The sequence below is a fragment of the Saccopteryx bilineata genome, chromosome 3 (genome assembly GCF_036850765.1).
Source record: "Saccopteryx bilineata isolate mSacBil1 chromosome 3, mSacBil1_pri_phased_curated, whole genome shotgun sequence".
NCBI classification, from domain to species: Eukaryota; Metazoa; Chordata; class Mammalia; order Chiroptera; family Emballonuridae; genus Saccopteryx; species Saccopteryx bilineata.
Genome location: NC_089492.1, coordinates 221,817,241 through 221,839,650, shown reverse-complemented (window position 1 = coordinate 221,839,650; position 22,410 = coordinate 221,817,241). Strand labels below are relative to the sequence as shown.

General features: G+C 36.5%; 1 protein-coding gene and 1 pseudogene across 5 annotated transcripts in view; one reads left to right on the top strand and one right to left on the bottom strand.

Annotated features, from left to right (window-relative positions):
• PTGFR (prostaglandin F receptor) overlaps window positions 1-20,819 on the top strand; it is a 35,531-nt gene extending 14,712 nt beyond the window's left edge. For all 5 annotated transcript variants that reach the window (XM_066268824.1, XM_066268823.1, XM_066268826.1 and 2 more), the window contains one exon: window positions 16,818-20,819. In XM_066268824.1, coding sequence (XP_066124921.1) covers window positions 16,818-17,120 — 303 coding nt within the window. In that variant the 3' untranslated portion in view covers window positions 17,121-20,819. The remainder of the gene's footprint in view (window positions 1-16,817) is intronic.
• On the bottom strand, window positions 2,534-2,673 carry LOC136332540 (U2 spliceosomal RNA; annotated as a pseudogene).
• Window positions 20,820-22,410: the final 1,591 nt, after the last annotated feature.

Genomic DNA, 22,410 nt, shown 5'->3' with positions numbered 1-22,410 from the left:
GCCTTATTAAACTGTTGCCTAGTTTAATAGATTAACAATTTCTATACCAACTTCTAAATCTTACTGTTTTTTAATTAACCTCATCAGATTTTCAAAATATTTTATGGACTTTTGAAAATAATCTATATTCTCTTTTTTTAGCTACAAAGTTCAATACATAGCTGTTTAAGTCAAGAATATTTTTATAGAATATCATTTCTTTATTTTTAAACTGTCCTGTGAAATAATGTGTATGAGAACTTCGAAATTTATTATATTTGTGTTTTGTTAGTTTATATATGCATTTCTAATGGTTTTCAATGGATTTTGAAAATTTAGATTTCAATGTAATCTCATCATACTTTGAAAATTTATGTTTCTTCTACATTTTGAATTATTCCTTTCAATATAAACTTCCTTCTCCACTTTAAAACATTTTGCCTTGAATTCTTCCTTAATTTATACTGAAGGTAAATATCATATTATTATTGCAATAAAAGCAATAGATTTGAGTATTTTGGATCTTCTTATGTACTTCCAATGTCATTCTTATTAATGCAACAAACCATCATCATAACAGTCAAACAAAATGAGTAGAGCTTTTCTTTTGTCTCTGTCATGTCCTTCATATCTCTTGGGTAGCTCCAGAACTCTGATAGTGAAAAAGAATACAATGTGGGGAGTAAATTTCTTCTTATATTCTGCCTGTATTTTGGTAGCTGCTTTAGTTCTGCCAGTTCAAGAAGTTTGAAGTTCAGTTAAAGGGGAGTCAATGAACGGAAGAACATGGCTAAATTTCCAGTTTAGAAATCAGGTCAGTTTTGCCTAGACCCAGGAAAATTCCGCTGCAGACAGCAGTGGGCCTCGGACCTATAATTGAACTGACCCTTACCCAGTTCTGCTTGAGGTTTTAGTTTAGAATTGCCCAAGACTCAGGAAGGAACTTCTGAGAACAGTCCTCCAACTTAGCAGTTTCTTTGGATCTGCTTAAATTATAATTACACTTTTTGGAGAAAACTGTTCTAGAATTGCATATAGAAAGAACTGTGTGAATGTGTTTTTACTCCCTCATTTCCAAATATAAAAGTAAGTTTCCAAATTGCAACATGAAAGTAGCAACAGATATCTCTGTCAATTTCCTGTGTCCATTGCAGTGAACAGAGAATTAGTTTCTGATTCAGTTTAATCTTTACATGCTTCTGTAATGACATTTTGTGACTGACAATGTCAGTATTTCTCTCATATATTATTTCTGAACCAACCAACCAACCAACCAACAGAAAAAACAAACAAAAAACCCTACAATTACCTGACATACCAAAGAATTTAAAAAAATTCTATAGTCTTTATAAACTTGGGTAGCATGAGGTGGTTTTAAAGCTATTATAGAATGTATGGTGATTTTTTTTTCTCCATTGAAAGCCTGAATACAGTGAAGGCAGACTATCTTATTTCAAGGGAATATAAAGAATTGCTGTATTTTGAGAATGAAAATATACCAAGTAGTTCTAAATGCACGGCATTTGGAGGAGATCTTTGCCTTTTTTGTTCGTCTCTGGAAGCTCATAGCAGGCTGATCTGTGGATACAGATGATGAAGCCAGCTTGCTAAAAGCTTTCCTGGATGGTGGAAAGGACAGCAGTTTGTCCAGGAGTAATTTCCATTGTGTGCTATTTACCTTCTCCTAATTGCCCACTTTAGGTTTGTCTGTCTAAGGCAAATGGTAGTAATATAAAAGCCCGGCTGCTTGTTTGGATAAGTTTTAGAACGATGTGGATTTCCACATGGTCTATTTGGCAAGCTATTTTATATTTGGTTGTAAAGATGAATGAATAACCTGTTTTACCTATATCATTACCTGGTTTCTAATACCTCCCTTAAGTATGAATTGACATTAATATGTAAGCACAGCACTGATGACACCTTTCTCTTGGGCTTCTTGGTTTGCTTTACATGGTTGCCTAACACTCAAGTTCAAATCAATCAACTCATGCAGAGTTTATTTATCTAGTAAAAAGTATAAAGAGACAAGCTATCAATTAAAAATCATACTTCAGAGTAATTTCTGAGTCATGTGCACTATAATCCGGCACTGAACACGGCATAGAAACCAGTGAGTCCTGAGGTATTTTTCTGTTACCCCTGTCACTGTAGTGCCCCCACAATAAGGCCAAAACACTCAGAAATGTTTCAGCTTTAAGGATAAAGGCCATTCTTTTGGAAGCCCTTTGGATTGGTGGGAAAAAGTCAGAAACCTTCTTGGTGGTGGGTAGAAGGAGAGTCTGGACCTGACTCCTCCCACCCAGATGAGTGGGCTATCATGACTTTAAAAACAGGTAAAAATAGTCTATTAAATAAAGCTTTTATAATTAAAATTAAAACAGTACACTCATATATGAATGCTGGTTAAAGTACAAGGTGGTTTTTTTCCTTCTAAAATTGCTAGGAGAAAGTCCAATGTTTCATAAATATAATGCCAATATTGCATGATTTAATATGACGTAGTCAAATGTATATGTGGCTGGTGGCTAAGAATCATGAATCATGTCTGTAAGAAGAATATGTTACTATATAGCACATTACACTGAATCAGATTTGACTTTCTTTTTATTAGTTCTGAAAGTCTTGATTTGTTTTTTAAACTGATAAGAGCAGATACTATACTCGATCTTTGCCAAAAGGCCGAGAAATGATGTTGATCTGTTTTTTATTTAATTTGTAATAATTTTCTCCTGGAAACCTGCTTTGATTATTCTAGTGCACATTTTTTATCTCTTTTTACATGGATAAAATATAACATCTGATTCTATATAATTGTAAAATTTGCTCTGTTTGTAACTGTCTAATCTCTTAGATGGAAAAGGAGCTCCTTCGTGATGGAGTCAATGTCACTTTTCTGTTCTCTTTCCTGCAGTGCCTGGTCCACTACTAGGAAGGTTCAGGAATATGCAGCTCATTTGTTAGAATCCTTTAATCACAAATGAAATTAGTAAATTAAACATTCTTATAGCTCTGGTTGTTAAATGCATATGATATCACATAAGGATTTTATTTTTAAGATGTTATTTTTGAAAGAAAGGAGTAGCCTGACCTGTGGTGGCGCAGTGGATAAAGTGTTGACCTGGAAGGCTGAGGTCACTGGTTCAAAACCCCAGGCTTGCCCGGCCAAGGCAAATATGGGAGTGGATGCTTCCTGTTCTTCCCCACCCTTCTCTCTCTCTTTTTGTCTCTCTCTCTCCTCTCTAAAAATGAATTTTAAAAATTTTAAATTAGTAAGAAAGTAGTAAAACTTTTTGAAACCTAACTATAACTGTGGTGATCATTTTAAATGTAAAGTTCTTGCTTAAAATTTTGTTTTGTAGTGTAAGAATCAATCAGTTCATTAAAACCCCTCATCTATTGCTCCTCCTATATGGCGAACGTCACCACCTTATAGATGTTAACCCATTAAATCCTTATAACATTTCCTCAAACATAAAAAATATTTATGACTCCGTATGTTCAGAGGGCTATACCAAAGGATACAATAACATAGGGCTTGGCATTATTTGCATTTAGCATCGTGAGCAATCACACAGCGTCGCTGGCCATGTGTTATAACAGAAACTTCAGTGAAATTTAAAATGACTTTGGATTTAAGTCCAGATTCATGGAGAAGAGCTCTGAAATGAAGACAGCTCAAAGACATTGAGTTAGTTGTGGTTTGTGGAGAAAGGTAAACCTGGTTAGAGGAAGGAATATTTTTATATTTCATTGTTGTACTGATATAGGCCTGATTAAAAGTAAATCTTTGAACATATTTGCCAACAAAATTGCCTTCAATAAATTTTAAAAAAAATTGCTTTTCTTCTCCCTTCCAGAGATTGACAAAGCCCTTAGTCACCTACCTTCCTTTGTCCCCAACCTAAATGGGTCCTAATTACTCCGTATAAGTTAACAAATTCGAAATTAAAAAAAATATGGCAGCTTTATTAGTTGGTTTTGAGTATCAAAAATAACCTGTCCTGACTAGGCAGTGGCACAGTGGATAGAGCATCAGGTTGGGATGTTGAGGACCCAGGTTCAAAACCCTGAAGTTGCTGGCTTGAGTGTGGCTCACCACCTTCAGTGTGGGATTGCCAGCTTGAGTGTGCATGGTCACTGGCTTGAGCCCAAGGTCACTGGCTTGAGCCCAAGGTCACTGGCTTGAGCAAGGGGTCACTGGCCTGGCTGCAGCCCCATTACATCTTCCTCAAGGCACATATGAGAAAGCACTCAATGAACAACTAAGGTGCAGCAACAATGAATTGATGCTTCTCATCTCTCTCCCTTCCTGTCTGTCTGTCCTTGTTTCTGTCTCTCTCCCTCTCTAAAAAAAAAAATTAACCTAGATTTTTTTTTTTTTTTTTTTTTTAGAGGGAGAGAAAGAGAGAAGGAGAGAGATGAGAAGCATCAACTTATAATTCTGGCACCTTAGTTGTTCATTGATTGTTTTTTCATATGTGTCTTGACTGTGGGGGTATGTGTTTCAAGCCGAGCCAGTGATCCCTTGATCGAGCCAGCGACCTTTGGGCTCACGCCAGAGACCATGGGGTCATGTCTATGATACCATGCTCAAGGTGGTGAGCTCGCGCTCAAGCCCATGAGTTGGAGCTCAAGCGGACGACCTCAGGGTTCAAACCTTGGTCCTCAGTGTCCCAGGCTGACAGTCTATCCACTGTGCGACTGCCTGGGCAGGCTGAGTAGATTTTTTTTAAACTTTGAGCCTTTTATTTTTAAATTCTCTCTTGTCATTGAAACGTAAAAGCCCATCTAGGAGAAAAAGTCCTTGCTGAATGTTTTGCACTACCAGTGAGGCTTTGATTAAAACCAGAGGGTGCCGTGAGGAACCTATTTCAGAATTTTGATCACAACAATACAAACTTTTATCTTGAAATGTGTTCATTGCTCACTGAACAGCCTGTTTATTTCAAATGTCTTGCAAAATCTGATAGTTTTGCCATTAAGACCCTACTGTTTGCAGTCATACCCAGGCGTGTTTGTAGCTGGAGGATGCCATCGTCCTTGACTTTTAAAGAGAGCCAAAGATACGGCCTTTGTGATAATTCACTACAAAAAAAGCAATTAAAACCTATCCATAAATATTATTTGTTTAGAAATGCTCATTCATTTATTTATTAAATATTTTTCTCTGTGCCCTTCATGTCTCAGGCACCGTTCTAAGTGCTAAAATAATGGTGCTGGATGAGACAGGTGAAGTCCCCTCTTCCCTGGAATGTTATATTCTTCTGGGGGTGGTGGTTGCCAGGGGTTAGGACTCTTTGGAAAGATAGATAATAAGTAAATGAAAACAGAATGTTTTCAAATAGTGGTAAATGCTGTTACTGAGGGGGAAGATAAGAGTCTTTTAGGTTGGATGGTCAAGAGGGGCCTCATCATGAGGCTAGCCCTGGATAACGAAATAAGCCAGCTATGGGAAGATATGTGGTCAGGGTGGTCAGGGAAAAAACAGCCAGCAAAAAATCCCCTGGTGGAAATGAGCTTCTTGTAGTGAGGGACAAAAGAAAGGCCATTAACTGGAGCAAGGGGAGCATAGGAGAAGGTGGTAGGATTTGAGGATAGAAAGGAAGAGAGAGGTCACATTGTTTAGGACTTTGAAGGCCGTAGTGAGTTTGAGTGAAAATTTAATTGGAAACCATTCGTGGGTTTCTTAACAAAGGAATGACATAATCTGATGTATGGTTTAAAAGGAATACTTTGGCTGCTGAACAGAGAATGGGTTACAACAGGTAAGGAATATAGCAGAATGTTATTTGCTCGTAACTTCATTTGACACGAGTAATGAATAAATTACTTGGCCAGTACTTATACTGGAAAGTAAGGCAAATAATAAATAATTATTAAATAAAAATTACCTTGTGAGTAACAAAGGAAATATTTTTAAAATGATTTTTATTCAGGTGTGAAATAAAATTATATTTTGTGCCAAAAATTTTAAAAGAAACATATTTAGTTATACCTAATAATCTCAACATATCTTTTCTGTTAGTTTAGCAAAGGTCATTTTGATGAGCATTCATTTAGTTAAGAATACAAGTTATGCATTTGCATTTTGCTTTTGAGATGAAGTTATTTGGCTCTCTTGGCTCTCTTTTATTTATAGGCATTCAAACACATGCACACATAAATTAGATAATTACATATTCTAGTTCTAAATGTCTTTCTGTTTTTTGACTCTAGAGAAATGCCCTAATAATTATTTACTACAAAAGAGGAATTTTCAGCCATTACTGCATTTGCGATTATGGCTTGAAGGACACATGTACACATACCCTTATAGGAGAGTGTGTTTATAAGTCAGATGGGCCATGTGCCCGGAGTTTGCATTTCCCTTGTTAGCAGCTTATGGAGGCATTGACCAAGAATGAAAAAGAGGGCACTGGCTGGTTAACTCAGTGGTAGAGTGTTGGCCCAGCATGTGGATGTCCTGGATTGACTCCTGGTCAGGGCACACAGGAGAAGCGACCATCTGCTTCTCCACCCTTCTGTTCCCCCTTTTCACTTTTTTTTTCTCTCTCTCTCTCTCCTTTTCCCACAGCAATGGCTCTATTGGTTCAAGTGCATTGCTCTGGGTGCTGAGTATGACTCCATGAAGCCTCTGCCTCAGACACTAAAAATAGCTGGTTGTGGGCATCGGCCCTAGATAGGGGTTGCCAGGTGGTCAGGGCCCATGTGGGAGTCTGTCTCTCTATGTTCCCTTCTCTCACTTGGAAAAGAAGCAAAATAAAAAAGAGAATACTGTTGATTTTAATCTTAGAGTTGTCACTGTTTAAATTGTGTAAAACATGAACAAGCATATCATTTATTTTGCAAAACTTTTCTATAGGGCCTTAAAATATTTTAAAATTTGAATACCCCACCAAAATTAATCTTCCTAGGCAGAGAAAGAGAAATGGCCCCACCTAATGAGCTTCAGCAAATTTTGATTTAAGAAGAGGCTATGCTTTCTGAGCCAAGGTGCTTAACTCTTCTCCAGCTTCTGTAATCGGAGAGAAAGGATCAGTAGCTTGATTTCTGTTGTCTGTACGAATAAGCATCTTCATCAGTGTTGACTTTACAACCTGACGATACTGAATTACCTAAGCTTATACTTGGATCTTTACTTCTAATTGGGTTTCTACTGCTTATTATATCATATATATAGGGTGCAGAAATTTCTCACTACTTAAGTTTGGGCATACTGGCCACATGTCCTTGGGCAAATTATTAAGTATCTTTGTGAACTTCAATTTTAACATTTTTAAAGATATGGATAGCAATACTAGCTATATTTCTGATTTAATCAAGTGACATGTGAGTTTTCATATGATACCTGCCTGGTAAACATGCAGGGAAAAGGTGCTGGGTGGTCGTTGTTATTATGGTTATAACCCTTATTCCTTTGGTACTGAGTTCTTACTAAACTCAGTTGTCATTTTCAAAACATCCATTGAGCGACTACCCTGGTCATTTGTACATGTGCTGCATGGCTATATAAACACGACTAAAGTGGGATCCTAACTTCAAAGGAATTTGTAGTTTATTTGGGGAGGCATGAGCAGAACCGCTCTATTACAAAAGAACCCTGTGAGCAAGTGCCCATGGCCTTCCAAGGAGCAGCTTTGCTGAGAAACTTCGTCTGTGTTTAGTCTACGCCAAACGACTAAGGGTAGTGTTCCCGACCAAAGCTTTTTTGACTTCAGGTTCACTGTGGTCTCTGGTGGTCTTTGGGTTTAGTGAAGTAGTCAGTTCTTTTCTAGAAATGCATTACTTGGCTTTGGTTTTATCATTGATTTATAAACTTTCTTTTCATTTCTTCCTTGGGTTAAATTACTTCATCTTTTCTTCACACTGGTTTCCGTAAACTTGTAGCAAATGTCATTTTAAGTTATTACCACCTTTTTCCTTTTCATGATGTGCTTCTGAATATGAATGTGTTTAGTAAGGTTAATTCTTCTTTAAGATGCCAGCCAGAGACCATTGTGCCTTTTGGGATTTGGAGCCTTTGCAAGTTGAGATTAGAGGGGTTTTGCATCTTGTATCTTCTGCTCGTTAGCCCCATCAGGGAAATCCTTAACCCCCATCTTCTTTATCAGATCACTTACCTAAATGAAAAGCCTAATTTTTTGTGGATTACATATGCTTATCTCATCTTGTTTATTCTGGGAAAAGTCATGTTCTTTTAAGTGAGGCCATTTTTGCGGTATTATTTGCAAAACCTGTTGAGGATACAATATCTTCTACATAACCACAGAAGGGCTTGGCTTTCTGGTATTGCGAATAACACCAAAAACTTGGTAGTTTGATGGAAAAAATTACTGAGAATTTATATAATGGAAAGAAGGGAGGTGGAGTTAGAGCCAGAGTTTTACAGTTGTACAAGGAAGACATTTTCTGAGCTTCTGCTGTCAGTTCCCTAAGAGAAGGATCACCATTTGATCCTGTGGTGTTCGTCCTCAGACCTGCTTGTTACATTTTCAGACCTGCTTGACTTATTACTGAGACTTTTTTTGGTGATAGGAGTGAATCATTAGTGCAGTTTGGTGATGATTTGCCTTCAGTTTAGAATCAATCATAAAGTTTACAGAGAGTATCTCAGTTGCTTAGTATGTGTTTATCAAGTAAAAACAATCTGACCTCTTCCACTGCTTTTTATGTTAAATTTACTTATGACTCAGGTGAATTTTATAAAAATACTTATTAAGTATGTTGATGTGCTTTTTTAAATGGTTTTAACTTGTGTTTACATAAATTCAAGTGTCCCACGGAATACATCTCCCCCCACCCCATTTATGTTGTTGTGCTTTAAGTACTATCTTTCGATTACTTCCCGGGGCTTAGAATCAAGTTCTGTAAGGGATTTTTAACCTCATCATTTGAAGACAGTTAATGTCAAGGTCTGCAGCATTCACATCCTTGGAACTATTGAGTATGTTCAGGGTGATGCAATCTAAGCTCCACTCTTTTGCGCTGTTCCCTTAGTCTGGATAGGGTGGGTAGCTCGCTGGTCAGGTGCAGGTCATGTGATATGATAGTTCCCCTATCTTATTGTCCCACCCCTGTCTTATTGTCCCATTCCCCAGCTTCATAGACACATTCTTCTCCTGTCCCTGCCAGCTCTATAGGTTGCTGCCTGCAATCTTTTAAGTAAGCCATCTTGCCTTGGTGATCTGAATGTGTTCTTTTCTTTTTCTTGACTACAAGAAAAATATTGAGAGCAACTCTTCAGACAAAGTGGAAGGTTAAAGTTTGTCCTTACCACCCAGTTCTGGGAGAGACATATAATAATCACTTAATTAACTTAAATAATCAAATTAATTAAGTAGCCTTTGTGGCTGAACTACGTGTTCATTGCCTGTGCTGTTCTGATTAGTGACAGTGTTCTAAATATGTTGAATATTACTTCTGATATAATATATTTTATTAGAAGAATAATATGTTATTCTATAAAGTTTGAAAAATATTGAACAAAAAAAGTGAAAAAAAAGTCCTTTAAAAGGTCTTATTTATTTCTTAAGTAAATTCCTAAACACTTAAAATTTTTATGCTATTTTTTACTGTAGTTTATAGTTATTAATGTTAATGCAGAGAGCATTTTAATGATTTTCTAAGTTGATCATGTATTCAACAACTTGCTGTATTCTCTCATTGATTTTAATCATATATTGATTCTAATCACTTCCAGATAACAAAAGTTTTAACTCTTTTCTCAGTCTTATATACTTCATTTTTTTCTTATAGCATTAATTAGGAATTATATTAAGTAGTGGTAGTAATAATGGGTATCCTCATCTTGTTCCAGATCTTAAAATGCACCTGTATTTTCTCCGTTAAGTGTAATGACTATTGTAGATTTTGGTATATAAATTTTACTGTTTCTTAACTGAAGTCTCTCATAAGTACTGTGCTAGTTTTCTATTGCTATATAACAAACCCCTAAAACTTAGCAGTGTTAAATGGTGCCTACTTTATTATCTCCCAGTTCTGTAGGTCAGAAGTCTGGGTGGGTTCAACTGTGTTCTCTGCTCAGGAAACTAAATCGAGGTAAGATATGAATCTGGGTGCTGAAAGTTACATGAGAGATGATAAATTTGATCAGAGTTAGGCCAGCAGGCTGTTATCAAGTGAATGCTGGAGTATACATCAAGTTATAACTAAGGGAGATGAATTTCAGTATGCTATTTAGATGCCCTGAAGAAACATTAAAAGTATAACTACATAACTCCAGAGAAATAAGATCAGGAAAAAAAAACTAATAATCAAGAATTTGTCTTATCTTTGTTACCAAACTACTAGATTGACACAAGTGTCACCATGAAATGGAATTATTTTTAATTAAATTGACTGGGTAATCTGCAAGCTCTGACTTTTTTCCTGACCAGCGTGTATGTTGGTTTGATTTTGAACTATACTCATACTACGCTTTAGAGTTAATTAGACAATGGTTATAATTCTCACTTAGACTTTTCTGAGCTGTGTGTTCTGTGCCTCAGTTTAGTCATTTGTAAAGAAGGTATGATAAAACCTTATCTATAATGTTATGGAAAGCAACGTTACCAACTTCTGTAGTAATAAACCAACTTTGCCAGTTGGAAATTTCACTTTGGAAAAACAATGTTTCAGGGTGCATGTTTTACTGAAACATCTTGCTGCTGCAGTCTGGTTTTGCTGTTAACACTGGGTTGGCACCGTCAAAGTAGTCTTTTGTTCCTAAAACAGTGTGCTTCCAAAACTACAACTGATTTCTAACAGGTTGCTAACTTATTTATTTCATAGGTGAGTACTAATAATTACTTTAGTTATCACATTTTAAATATTTCTTGATTAAGATGAAAATGTCTTATACTTCTATTATCACCAGCATTTAGAGCATAACCAATGTTTTGCTAGCCTAACTATAGTTTGGAATAGGTAATCATGGCTAGAAGGAACCAGAGTTTCCAGTGCTGTTAGAAGCATAGCTCAAGGTAAGATGCCTGAAATGACTATTAAAACAAGGCAGGATATAAAAACAAACATACATATTTTCATACATATGTTTGCTTCTTCTAACATCTAAAACTTTTGCCAACTTATTTTTTATTTTCATCATTGACAAAGAACAGAAATGATGAAATAAAGATAAGAATTAGAAGTTTGGATCAAAGAACAAAAACAAGAACCAAAAGGACAACTGAAGACCAGTCAAAAGTAAAAAAGATGAGAAAAAAGAGACTGTTAAGATGGAAATCATGCCATTCTTTATGGAATAGGTACGGAAGAAGGAAAAAAAATAGATGCTGAGCTTCATCTCACTTAAAACAATACTTTTGCATTCCAGGAGAGAGAGAGCTGTCTTCTGTCCCTGCATCCTTTTCACAACCACCCTTCTGATGGATACCTTAGTTGTGTGCTCCTTAACTTGTCTGATTTACCTGTCAGTTATATCTGTCATACAGGAGATTTGGAACAATACATTTATTAGCATATGTTTTCGATTTGTCCTATTGGAAGTATATTAATATATTAATAGAAATACTGGATGAGAGAGTGCTAGAACCAGAAAGAGCACTAGACATAGACAAACAGAAATAGAAACCTAGAGAATTAAAAATGAGGTCTACTGATGCCAAGGAGACCAATACATGAGTCCTTGCTTACCATCTCCTGCTCTTCAGATAGTGACTCCATCATATTTTAATTGGGTGACCTTCCGTTACTTAACTTTGTGTCTTAGCTCCTTCATCATAAAATAGGGAAAATGCTTCATCATAAATAGGGAAAAGAGTTGTTGACAGGATTGAATAGGATAATAAAGTAATAATAAAACAATGCCTGGAACATATAAATACTCAGTAAATGTTAACTATTATTTTCTCTATCATCTTGTTCATAAATATTCATAAATATAGCATAGCACTACTGGTCTGATTCCTGGGAGTGTTGTAGTAAAAGATCACAGGTTTTGAAGTCAGGTAGACTTGGGTTTAAATCCTACATCTGCCATATACCAGCACTGTGAACTGAGCAAGTTAACATCACTGGAATTTAATTTTTTTATCCGCTGTGTTGGAAAAATAGTAACTATACTGGGAGTTAGTCAAGTTGAAATGGGTTATGTATACATATATATAAAGTGCCAACAAGACTTTTCCTTATCCTTTCCCCACCTCCCTTGAAGACACAGTGCTGTAAAGGATTTCCATTGTTCCTATTGTGCCTAAGCCACTCCAGTGGACCTGGTCTTCCTGCACACCCCTGTGGCTGGAACTGTCAGCTACAGGAATATTCTATGTCCGGGAGTTGGTGGACCAAAGTTTTTCTAAAGTTAAATTAAGCTAATTGATTAGTGATTGAATCTAACAAAATTTTATGGAGATGATTCAAGGATGGCAGAGATCCTTTAACCAAGATAAGGACCTCTGATACAGAGAAGTCTGTTGTACATCTTGAATATACTCCTCCTACCCCTTCTTGTCCTTCTGGAATTGGACCAGGTGGGAATCTCTGCATCCAACTCTCCTTTTCACCCCCCCCCAGCTAGTACCAATTATGACCAGAGAGGACAACCCTTCCTCAAGGACAGTAAAGGGTACTGGGAGATGTTTGGCATACCACTTTAAAAAAATTAAAAATTTAAAACTGACTTTAATTGTGTCACTTTCCTTTAACATTAAAAAAATAAGGCCCTGGCTGGTTGGCTCAGTGGTGGAGCGTCGGCCTGGCGTGCAGAAGTCCCAGGATCGATTCCCGGCCAGGGCACACAGGAGAAGCGCTCATCTGCTTCTCCACCCCCCCTCCTTCCTCTCTGTCTCTCTCTTCCCCTCCCGCAGCGAGACTCCATTGGAGCAAAGATGGCCTGGGCGCTGGGGATGGCTCCTTGGCCTCTGCCCCAGGCGCTAGAGTGGCTCTGGTCATGGCAGAGCGACGCCCCCTGGTGGGCAGAGCGTCACCCCCTGGTGGGCATGCCGGGTGGATCCCGGTCGGGTGCATGCGAGAGTTTGTCTGACTGTCTCTCCCCGTTTCCAGCTTCAGAAAAAAAAAAAAAAAAAAAAAAAAAGCATTTTTGAGTGGTCTAGAAATTAATGTCCTGAGGCATTTCTTAAAACATGAATTTTCAGAAACTATCTTTTACATATGTCATGGAGTTGTTATGAGGATTAATTGACCCCATAAAAAAAGAACCTTCTTAGCCTAAGGAAATACTCAGTTTTAGCTTTTGTTATTATTCATGACCAAATCTCTCACTCCTGAGTTGTATAGCATGGTGTTCTGGTTTACAGGAGCCTTTCTGCCTTTCCCATGACTCATGGTCCCATAACTGCTAGAATGACCATTTCTTGTGAATTGGTGCTAGCCTGTTTTGATAGCAGTGAAGTTCTATGACAGAATCTGTAGTTTTCTCATTCAGTTATGACTAATTTACTTTCATTGTAGCTCGGTACAATCTTTGTTCTACAGAGCGGATCTTTTGATTGTATTCATTTTATATTTCCTATTTTTTAAATCACCATGTGCAGCATAACATATTAATTTCATTTATTTTTAATGTAATTATTTTGGTATCTAGGATAAATGGCTATATCTTATTCCATTGAAATTTGTCATAAAAAGAAATTAAACTTTATTTTGTAAGGACTCATAGCAGGGAAACATGTACAATTAATACTAGGAGTTCTAGAATAAAGCTTTCTCTTAAACAGTCTCAAAAATAGTACAGGCCTGGGAGAAGAGAAGAAGAGACTAGAATAACAAATGAAAATACATGGATTCTGCACATGAATCTTCTCTAGAAAGATTAACTTTTTTTTTTCAGGTATCAAACTCTTGACTCCTTATGTACTGTTGTTTAAAATATTTTTATTTTAAATCTGACCAGGTGGTGGCACAGTGAATAGAGCATTGGCCTGGGGCGCAGAGAACCCAAGTTTGAAACTCCAGGGTCGCGTCTTGAGTGTGGGCTCATAGACATGACTGCATGGTCTCTGGCTTCAGCCCGAAGGTCACTGGCTTGAGCCCAAGGTCGCTGGATTGAGCAAGTGATCACTGGCTCAGATGGAGCCCTCCGGTCAAGGCACATAAGACAAAGCAATCAACGAACAACTAAGGTGGCACAACAAAGAATTAATGCTTCTCATCTCTCTCCCTTCCTTTCTGTCTGTCCCTATCTGTCCCTCTTTCTGTCTCTCTTGTGTGTGCACATGTGCTAAAAAAAACTATTTTATACATTTTTTTTCAGTTGGCACAGATTAGTAAGGATGCATATAAAGTATTACAATTTGGAATTGTCCCATTTTTAAGGAAGCAGTTTGTATACAACATGTCCTATTTTTTTTATTTTTTGTAACTTTCAAGTCTTTAGGCAGAGACAGGAATGTGCTGTCATTTTGGTTTGGTTAATCATCTACCAACAAATCAAGCAGGCACATGTCTACTTGGTTTGCCATTGTATCCTCTGTGCCTATCATGTTGTCTGGCACATAGCAAGTAGTCAATAGATATCTGATGACTAGTGATATTTGATATTAGTGATATTTTAATTCAACTGCCAATTAGGTCTTGGGCCTACTTTCTTCTAAAAGAAACTGAACCCCATATATATTTATTTCTTCAATTTTGTTGGCTAACTTGAGAAGCAATAGACTATATCTGACCCAGGTACTATAGTATGGAACTGTAATTTTTTTCTGTGTTAAAACTTACTTGACCTTATTTAAAGACAGAATCTTTAGGTCTGCTGTTAGATGCATTATTTTCCTAAGAAATGAATCCCAAGAGAAATAACCATTTCCCAAAGATCGACATGGTCTGTAAGATCCTGTTCCTCTTAATCACATCCAACACCTCTAAATCTTGCACTAGTGGATACTGTTGTATGAAAATTTTAGGAACATTTTTTCTTTCTTTCCTTCTTTCTTTATTTTCTTTAGTGAGAGAGGGAGTGAGGGGACAGAGAGGGACAAACAGAGAGGAAGGGAGAGAGATGAGAAGCATCAACTCATTGTTGCACCACCTTAGTTGTTCATTGGTTGCTTTCTCATACGTGCCTTGATGGGGCAGGGGTGGTTCCATCCGAGTCAGTGACCCTTTGCTCAAGCCAGCGACCTTTGGGCTCAAGCCAGAGACCGTGGGGTCATGTTGATGATCCCACATTCAAGTTGGTGACACTGTGCTCAAGTTGGTGAGCCTGCACTCAAGCTAGTGAGCTTGGTTTTCAAACCTGGGTCCTCAGCATCTCAGGCCAACATTTTTAAGCTTTAAAATATGAGACTTTTGTGAGGGATGACCAGATGTTTCTCTAATGACTTCTAGAAATAGCCTTACTGAATAAAAATAATGAAATTATATTAATTCCAACACTTACTGTGTACATCCTAGGTATCAGCTTTCTCTGGATATTAGAAATGAATATAAAAGGTAAGATGCTGGTAGATTTACAAATAAATGAACAATTATCCTGTGGTGTGGGAAGTGGTATAACTGGGTACGTACAGAGTGCTGTAGGAGCACAAAGGAGCGAGCTACTTGCTAATTCATCTCAGTGGAGATGAAGTTGGAGAAAGTTTCATAGAGGTAAGGTCATTTTTTGATGGGGTTTGAAGGATGGACTTAAGTTTGTCATGCACTGAAAGGGAGGATAGCAGTTCAAAACAGGAAGTCATGCAAGCCAAAGCTCAGAAAGGTGTGTGCATCTGGGACAAGGGAAGCCTTCACAGTGGTTGGAGCACAGGGTATTTGCAGGGACATTGGATTGTAAAGGTGCACTTGAGATGTGTAATCAAGGTGGTAGCTGAGGACTTTGTCCTTTGTTGTGCAAATAATGAAGGTGTTGATAAGGGACATTTATTTTTCAACCTTTAGTATCATCAGGCCAATTTAAGACATTTTCTTCTGATAATGAATGGTCCAATGATTTGATTTTCTTGTCATTTGGGTTTTATGCTTTGTTTCCTCTCTTAGTCCTGGGAGTTATAATGGTCCAAGCTTCTCTTAATTTTCAGTTTCATCTTTTGTTCATTTATTTTTTATTTGTTTTTATAGCCAAAGGTTTTTGAACAATTGTTTGATTTGCATCTGTTTTTTGGAAGTAAAAGCTGGGCTCAGTGATTAGACCAGTTCTAATGTGTAGCTAGGACCATTTATGAAAGTTATTCTACGAAATGGTTTCTTTTTTACATCATGGGTGGTTAGAAAATGGATACGTGAGATCAAAGTCTATATTAAATTGCAAAGCCCTAAAAAAATTTCTCTGCTTTTTTGGAATGTTTTAGTCAAGTTAAGGCTATGAGAGATATAGAAAAGGGAGAATAAAATAGAAGACATTGGTATCAAGAAGAAAACTAAAAGTAACATTTCAGAAAAATGTCATCTGTCATGTGCAAATTAATATCAGATGTTCTAAATTTATCTTGAAAAACTTATCTATAGTTTATACTTAACTTGACTGTACTCTATTTACACAAAGACATTTTAATTATTTTCATTGAAATATGCAGTATAAATGTGTAAATGTGTGTTGGCTATGAATGTACGGCTCTCAAAAGTAAAAAAAAATAGTTACTAGTATCAGTGTTTGTTCTCTTGTGTCTTGTTTGCAGGTTTGACTTACCATGTAAGTTATCACTTTTGGAGTTCTGATGTCAATTACAATTCAAAGGATCCAGATATATGCATCAATGTTTCTGCCATTGTTCATTTCTTTTTGTCAGCATTTTGCAAAATAACATCACATTGTGAAAGGTGAAATGAATACCATTTAGCATAGCTATATAAGTTAAAAAAGAAACCGTTGGACTGCGAAAATGTCTATCAGCTGATTTCCCTTGCTGTTTGTTTTGCAGGTGACAATGGCTAAGATTGGAATAAATGGAAATCATTCTATGGAGACCTGTGAAACAACACTCTTTGCTCTCCGAATGGCAACATGGAATCAAATCTTAGATCCCTGGGTGTACATTCTTCTACGGAAGGCTGTACTTAAGAATCTCTACAAGCTTGCTAGACGCTGTTGTGGAGTGCATGTCATCAGCTTACATGCTTGGGAGCTTAGCTCCATTAAAAATTCCTTAAAAGTTGCTGCTATTTCTGAGTCACCAGTTGCAGAGAAAATAAATCAGCAGACACCTAGTTTAATAGGACAGTAAATCAGTGTAGGTCTAGGACAAAATTAAGGAAAGTTCTGGCAATGTTTTAGTTAATTGGATAAATATATAAAGCTTAACTGGAAACTCAGGCCTCAGCAAATAGTTTGGGAGGCACTTTTGTCAGACCCTGCTTTTGACATTTGTAAAATTAACTGTATAATTGCACATTTTCACTGTTTTGTCAACTGCAGGTAAACATGATGAAATAATGCTGTGGGAGTCAAATTGAAAACAATTTTGGGCTTATCTGTGTTATTTCTGTTTTTGGAATGAATGAGTCTGTTGAGTCCTCAAACATTTACTTGGCCTGTTTGTCAGAGAACATTTGAAAACTCTCTGCTCCTTGAAATGGCTATTTTGAGGTCCCTGCTCTATTTAGGGGGTAGCTGTTCCTTATAGCCTAGGCTCAATGAAATAGAATGTCCTCACATTTTGATCTGATCCATTTTACCCCTCATTATGTAATCTCAGTCAATATATATGTTGTCATGCCACATGGGATTCACTGTGGCTTATTATAATAATATTCAGTACACCAGGTGTGGCTGTCAGGTTGCCTGGCCTTGCAAGCCTGTTTAGAGTGAAACTGTCTTTGTCATATTTGACAAATGTGACTGCCTGCATCGATTGTTATCAAGGTCAATTTTTCTTTGAAGATTTTCTTGGTAAATTATAGATTTTCATAGCTTTCAAATAATCCCCCTTTGCTCTAAAAATTCTAATACACAGAAATAATTTTTAGAGAAACGAATGCTCTATCTTAGCACATAGATATATAGGCAATGTGCATTGTAGCAGTTTCTGAGAAGCTCAGCTCTATTATCTCTAGATAATACAGAGTGTAAACTCAGTGGTAGGTACAAAGAACATTGACAAAGGGACTTTCTCTTGAGTCATGTCTGTGTCAGAGAACAAAATAAATACAATCTATGTATAAATATAGAAAGACTGTCTTCAGGTAGAGTATTTCTGCCTTTCATTTATGCACACACATGTGTGCGCACGCACACACACACACAGACATCATCAATTTCTGTTGAAAGCAGCCTCACTAACTCTGTACGATGTCATCTTCTGAAACCTGTACCACCAGTGTTAGGGAGAAGATTGGCAACTAGCCCAGCATTTGGTTATTATGATGGTTAACCAAGAGGTTAAGGGGTAATAATCTTTCCTTAAACTTCCCAATAATACTTTAGACTTTTTCTTTGCTTGTTTATACAATTCAACCCTAGGAATTTAGTAATTGTTTAAAATGTCCTAGGTCCATCACAGCAAAGGGTAGGTAGTTCTGTTTTGTAACAGTGAAATGCATTTCTATAAAAGAGTTCATTGTATTCATTAACTGAGGTCCATTTTAAAATTAATCCTTCCAGTTGAGACTGATTTCAGATTCTCTAGGAAATTTGTGCGGTTCAAGTAGACTTAAGTTATATTCACAGATTTTTGCTTTTTGACTGGTAGTGTACATTGGATTTTGATGTCTACTTTTGTGAATTTTGGAAAATTCTCATGAATTTTCCTTACCTTTAAAGGTAATTTTTTTACTTTTAAAAGAAGTGAAGAAAATATCCTCAATGCAGATTAAAGTTAATGAAGATTTAAAGATTTTTTTTTCAGTGAATTTAAAGAAGGGAAACACATATACACACTGGCATGTCATATTCTTACTTTGAGACCAGTAAATAATTATTCACACAAATTAGGTTATTCTCATTTATAGAGTAGATAGTAGATGCCCATAAATATTTGCCAAACGAAACCTTAGGAATTTCTCGGTGCAAGACGAGCATGGAATTGCAAAGACTTTATATATTTTTAATTTAAATTTATAATTCCATATGTTATCGTGAGATATATATGTATATATATATGCATATATATTTGTGTCTGTATACATATATATTTATATATCTCCAGTGTATATGCTTAAAAAAAGCTATTGCAATTTATTAGTGCTGTTATATTGCATAAATGTTCTCTTATGTTACAAGAGTACTTAAAGCCCAGAAGAACTTTTCACTAGTTCAGAGGCGGTATCTATTTCTCACAGCAGCTTTAGAGTGTGGGTGTCCTGTGCACTGAGGCACAGGGAACCAAAGCTCCATTCTTTTTGCTTATGCTGGGTAGGATGCTACAGTTAGCACTTCCATGGATTGTGACCTGAGAGGTGCGGAGGAGAAAAACACTCATTCAGAGTTCCAGTCTTCTTCTCCTTGAGTCTTCTTCTAATAGAATGGCAGAATTGTTTCTCTATTGCTGTGATGTCACCCTGACATTGTGTATGTGTGTAGAGAAGATATTGGGACATGATCATGTGTGGAAATGCATGAGCATGCAAGGTTTTGGGGAGTGATAGGAGACTCACTCTGTGTATATCCTGGAAGGATTAATTTATATTATCTACCCTAAGTTTAAGACAACTGAATTGGTTTTGTGATAATGTAAAATCCAGGAAGTAGACACGAAAACTTGAAAAATGGTTGAATAAAAGACTATGCCTTTACATTGTCATAGATATTCACCCAAGGAAAATGAAATGAAGCGAATACAACCATATACATATCTGACTTCAGAATTTTTTTCCTATTATTATACATATTTCAGTGTAATTAGGCAATTTATTGAATCATGAATAATCGAGTGGAGCGTTCACCAATAACTTTCAGATAAATGTTCAAACTAGAAATATATTTGTTTAGATTACTGGATAAATAGTACAAATAGTGTCCAACAAGTTTACCAATTTTGAAGTTTCAAGCTCTATTTTTAAAATTCATAATTAGGCCAGAGTAACTGAATTTCCTTTGTCATTGGCTGAAGTAGTGTCTAAGCAACTTCTCATATTACTTGCCATCTTATTTCTGTGGAATTATGTAATTATGGGTGAATGACTTGAAATACCAGGTTTTCCTGATGTTAATGAATTTCTAAAAATAAGACAAATAAGAAAAAACCCAACAGCAAATGGGTTTTTAGGATTATGAATACAAAGACAGATAATGCTGCTTCATAATTAGCTGTGAATGTGTCCCCAAACATAAAATTTTTAACTGATGGGTTAAACTAAGTGATAGAAATAATGCTATTTAAAAAATTTTTTAAAGGCTGAAACTTGATTCTACTTATCTGTATTGATGAAGTGGAAGAGAACCTAAAAGTTCACACACAGACACACACACACACACACACACACACACACCTGTCTTATGTAACAAATGGTCTTCTTTGCTCATTTTTAGACTTAAAAAAAGCAGAACTTGCTTTAGTTTTTGTGTCTAATCTTAGAACCCAAGTAAGAGCACTTGTTCAATATGTACAGTGAACTTTTTGTGAACCTGGTTGCTAACTTCACCTGTATTGCCGTCATTGCTCCAAATAAATAAACTGTCTAAGGTCATAATATATAGGATGGAAATATACATTTTCTTACTTCTTCATCTTGGTGTCAGGATATTTTACCATCTAGTAAATAATATTGGACTTCAACTTGTCACTGATACATCTACTAAGAGTAGATGAAAGTCTGATGTGAATAAATGTATTTTGTGCTCTTTATATTTGTTGGATTGTGTAAGATTAAATAGTGATATGTATATTTTGTTGTTTGCATCAGTATGCAATTCATGTAATTTTCGTGCTTTGACTAGTTTAAAACTTCAAACAAATGATTTTATAATAAACTTGGATTAGTGTTTATCAAGAGTGATTATTTTTTAGGAAAGTCATATAAATGTTGAAACTTGAACCTAAACTCCCATTTTTATCTGCTACAAGATGGGAAGAAATCCAACTTGTTTTCCGTTATTACCTCTTGCTTTCCATTTTCTGCCCACTCTTCTGTGATATCTTCTTTCTTTTTCCTGCCTCACTCACCTAGGTATGTCATAATTCTGATGGAAATCTGATCATTTCTATAACATGGTGACTTAGATGTGTCAGTCAGGATAGCCGATGTATATTTGTGATCATAACCCCCAAATTTCAGTGCCATAAACCCACAAAGGTTTGTATATCATCTATGGCTCCTATTCATTCAGAAGGAGACATCTGCTCATTGTAATCACTCAGAAACTTCATGTGACAAAGCAGCTGCCACCTTATATGTTGCTGTTTGCCATCAACAGGGAAAAAAACAGCATGGTGGATCATGCATTGGCTCTTATGGCTTCCACCTGGAGGCAATGCATATTACTTTTGCTCACATTGCTGGCGCCAATGCAAGTAATATGGCCCTACCAACTTCAAGGGGACAGGTAAGTGCAATACTATGACATGCCTAGGAGAAGAACTGAAAATAATTGGTGGACAAATGATTTTCACATTAGATAAAAAAATAAAAAATACAGTGTGTCCGTAAAGTCATGGTGCACTTTTGACCGGTCACAGAAAAGCAACAAAAGATGATAGAAATGTGAAATCTGCACCAAATAAAAGGAAAACCCTCCCAGTTTCTGTAGGATGATGTGGCAGCATGTGCAGATGATGATGTAACACCGTGTATACAGCGGAGCAGCCCACGGCCATGCCAGTCGAGATGTGGACGGTACAGAGGAAAGTTCAGCGTGTTACGTGGTTCACTAAATTCGAATCCGTGACCAAAGTGCAATGTGAATATCGGCGCATTTATAACAGTGCCACCATATAGGAATAACATTACTCGGTTGGATAAGCAGTTGAAGGAAACCGGCAGTTTGATGGAGAAACCCTGTTCTGGTAGGCCATCAGTCAGTGACGAGTCTGTAGAGGCTATACGGAGTAGCTACCTAAGGAGTCCTAAAAAATCTGTGGGTGAGCCAACATTGAACTGCACTGAATAGATATGAAACTGGGAGAGTTTTCCTTTTATTTGGTGCAGATTTCACATTTCTATCGTCTTTTGTTGCTTTCCTGTGACCGGTCAAAAGTATACCATGACTTTACGGACACACTGGACAGTATTTCATTCTTGCCTTTTGAATATACGTACTTCAAACTGGAACCACATTTGTTCATCTTTTTAAAAACTTATTATTCAGCAACATCATGGGTTGAAAACATTTAGGACTCATTCTTCTAAGTGTCTTCCAATCTACTATATTACAAAAAAGTAGAATGAATGCCACACATATCCCAGATATATTGTTTGCAATAATAGAAAGTTTAGATGATAAAAAGGCCACTATAAAATAGTGAAAAGCTTGCTTTTTAAATATATGAGAAGTGACACCTTTTTGTATAATGCCCATGCACAGTCCAGTTACAGTATTGTCTGAAATGGTTGCTTTTCTAATAAAGATGTTTGAAATAT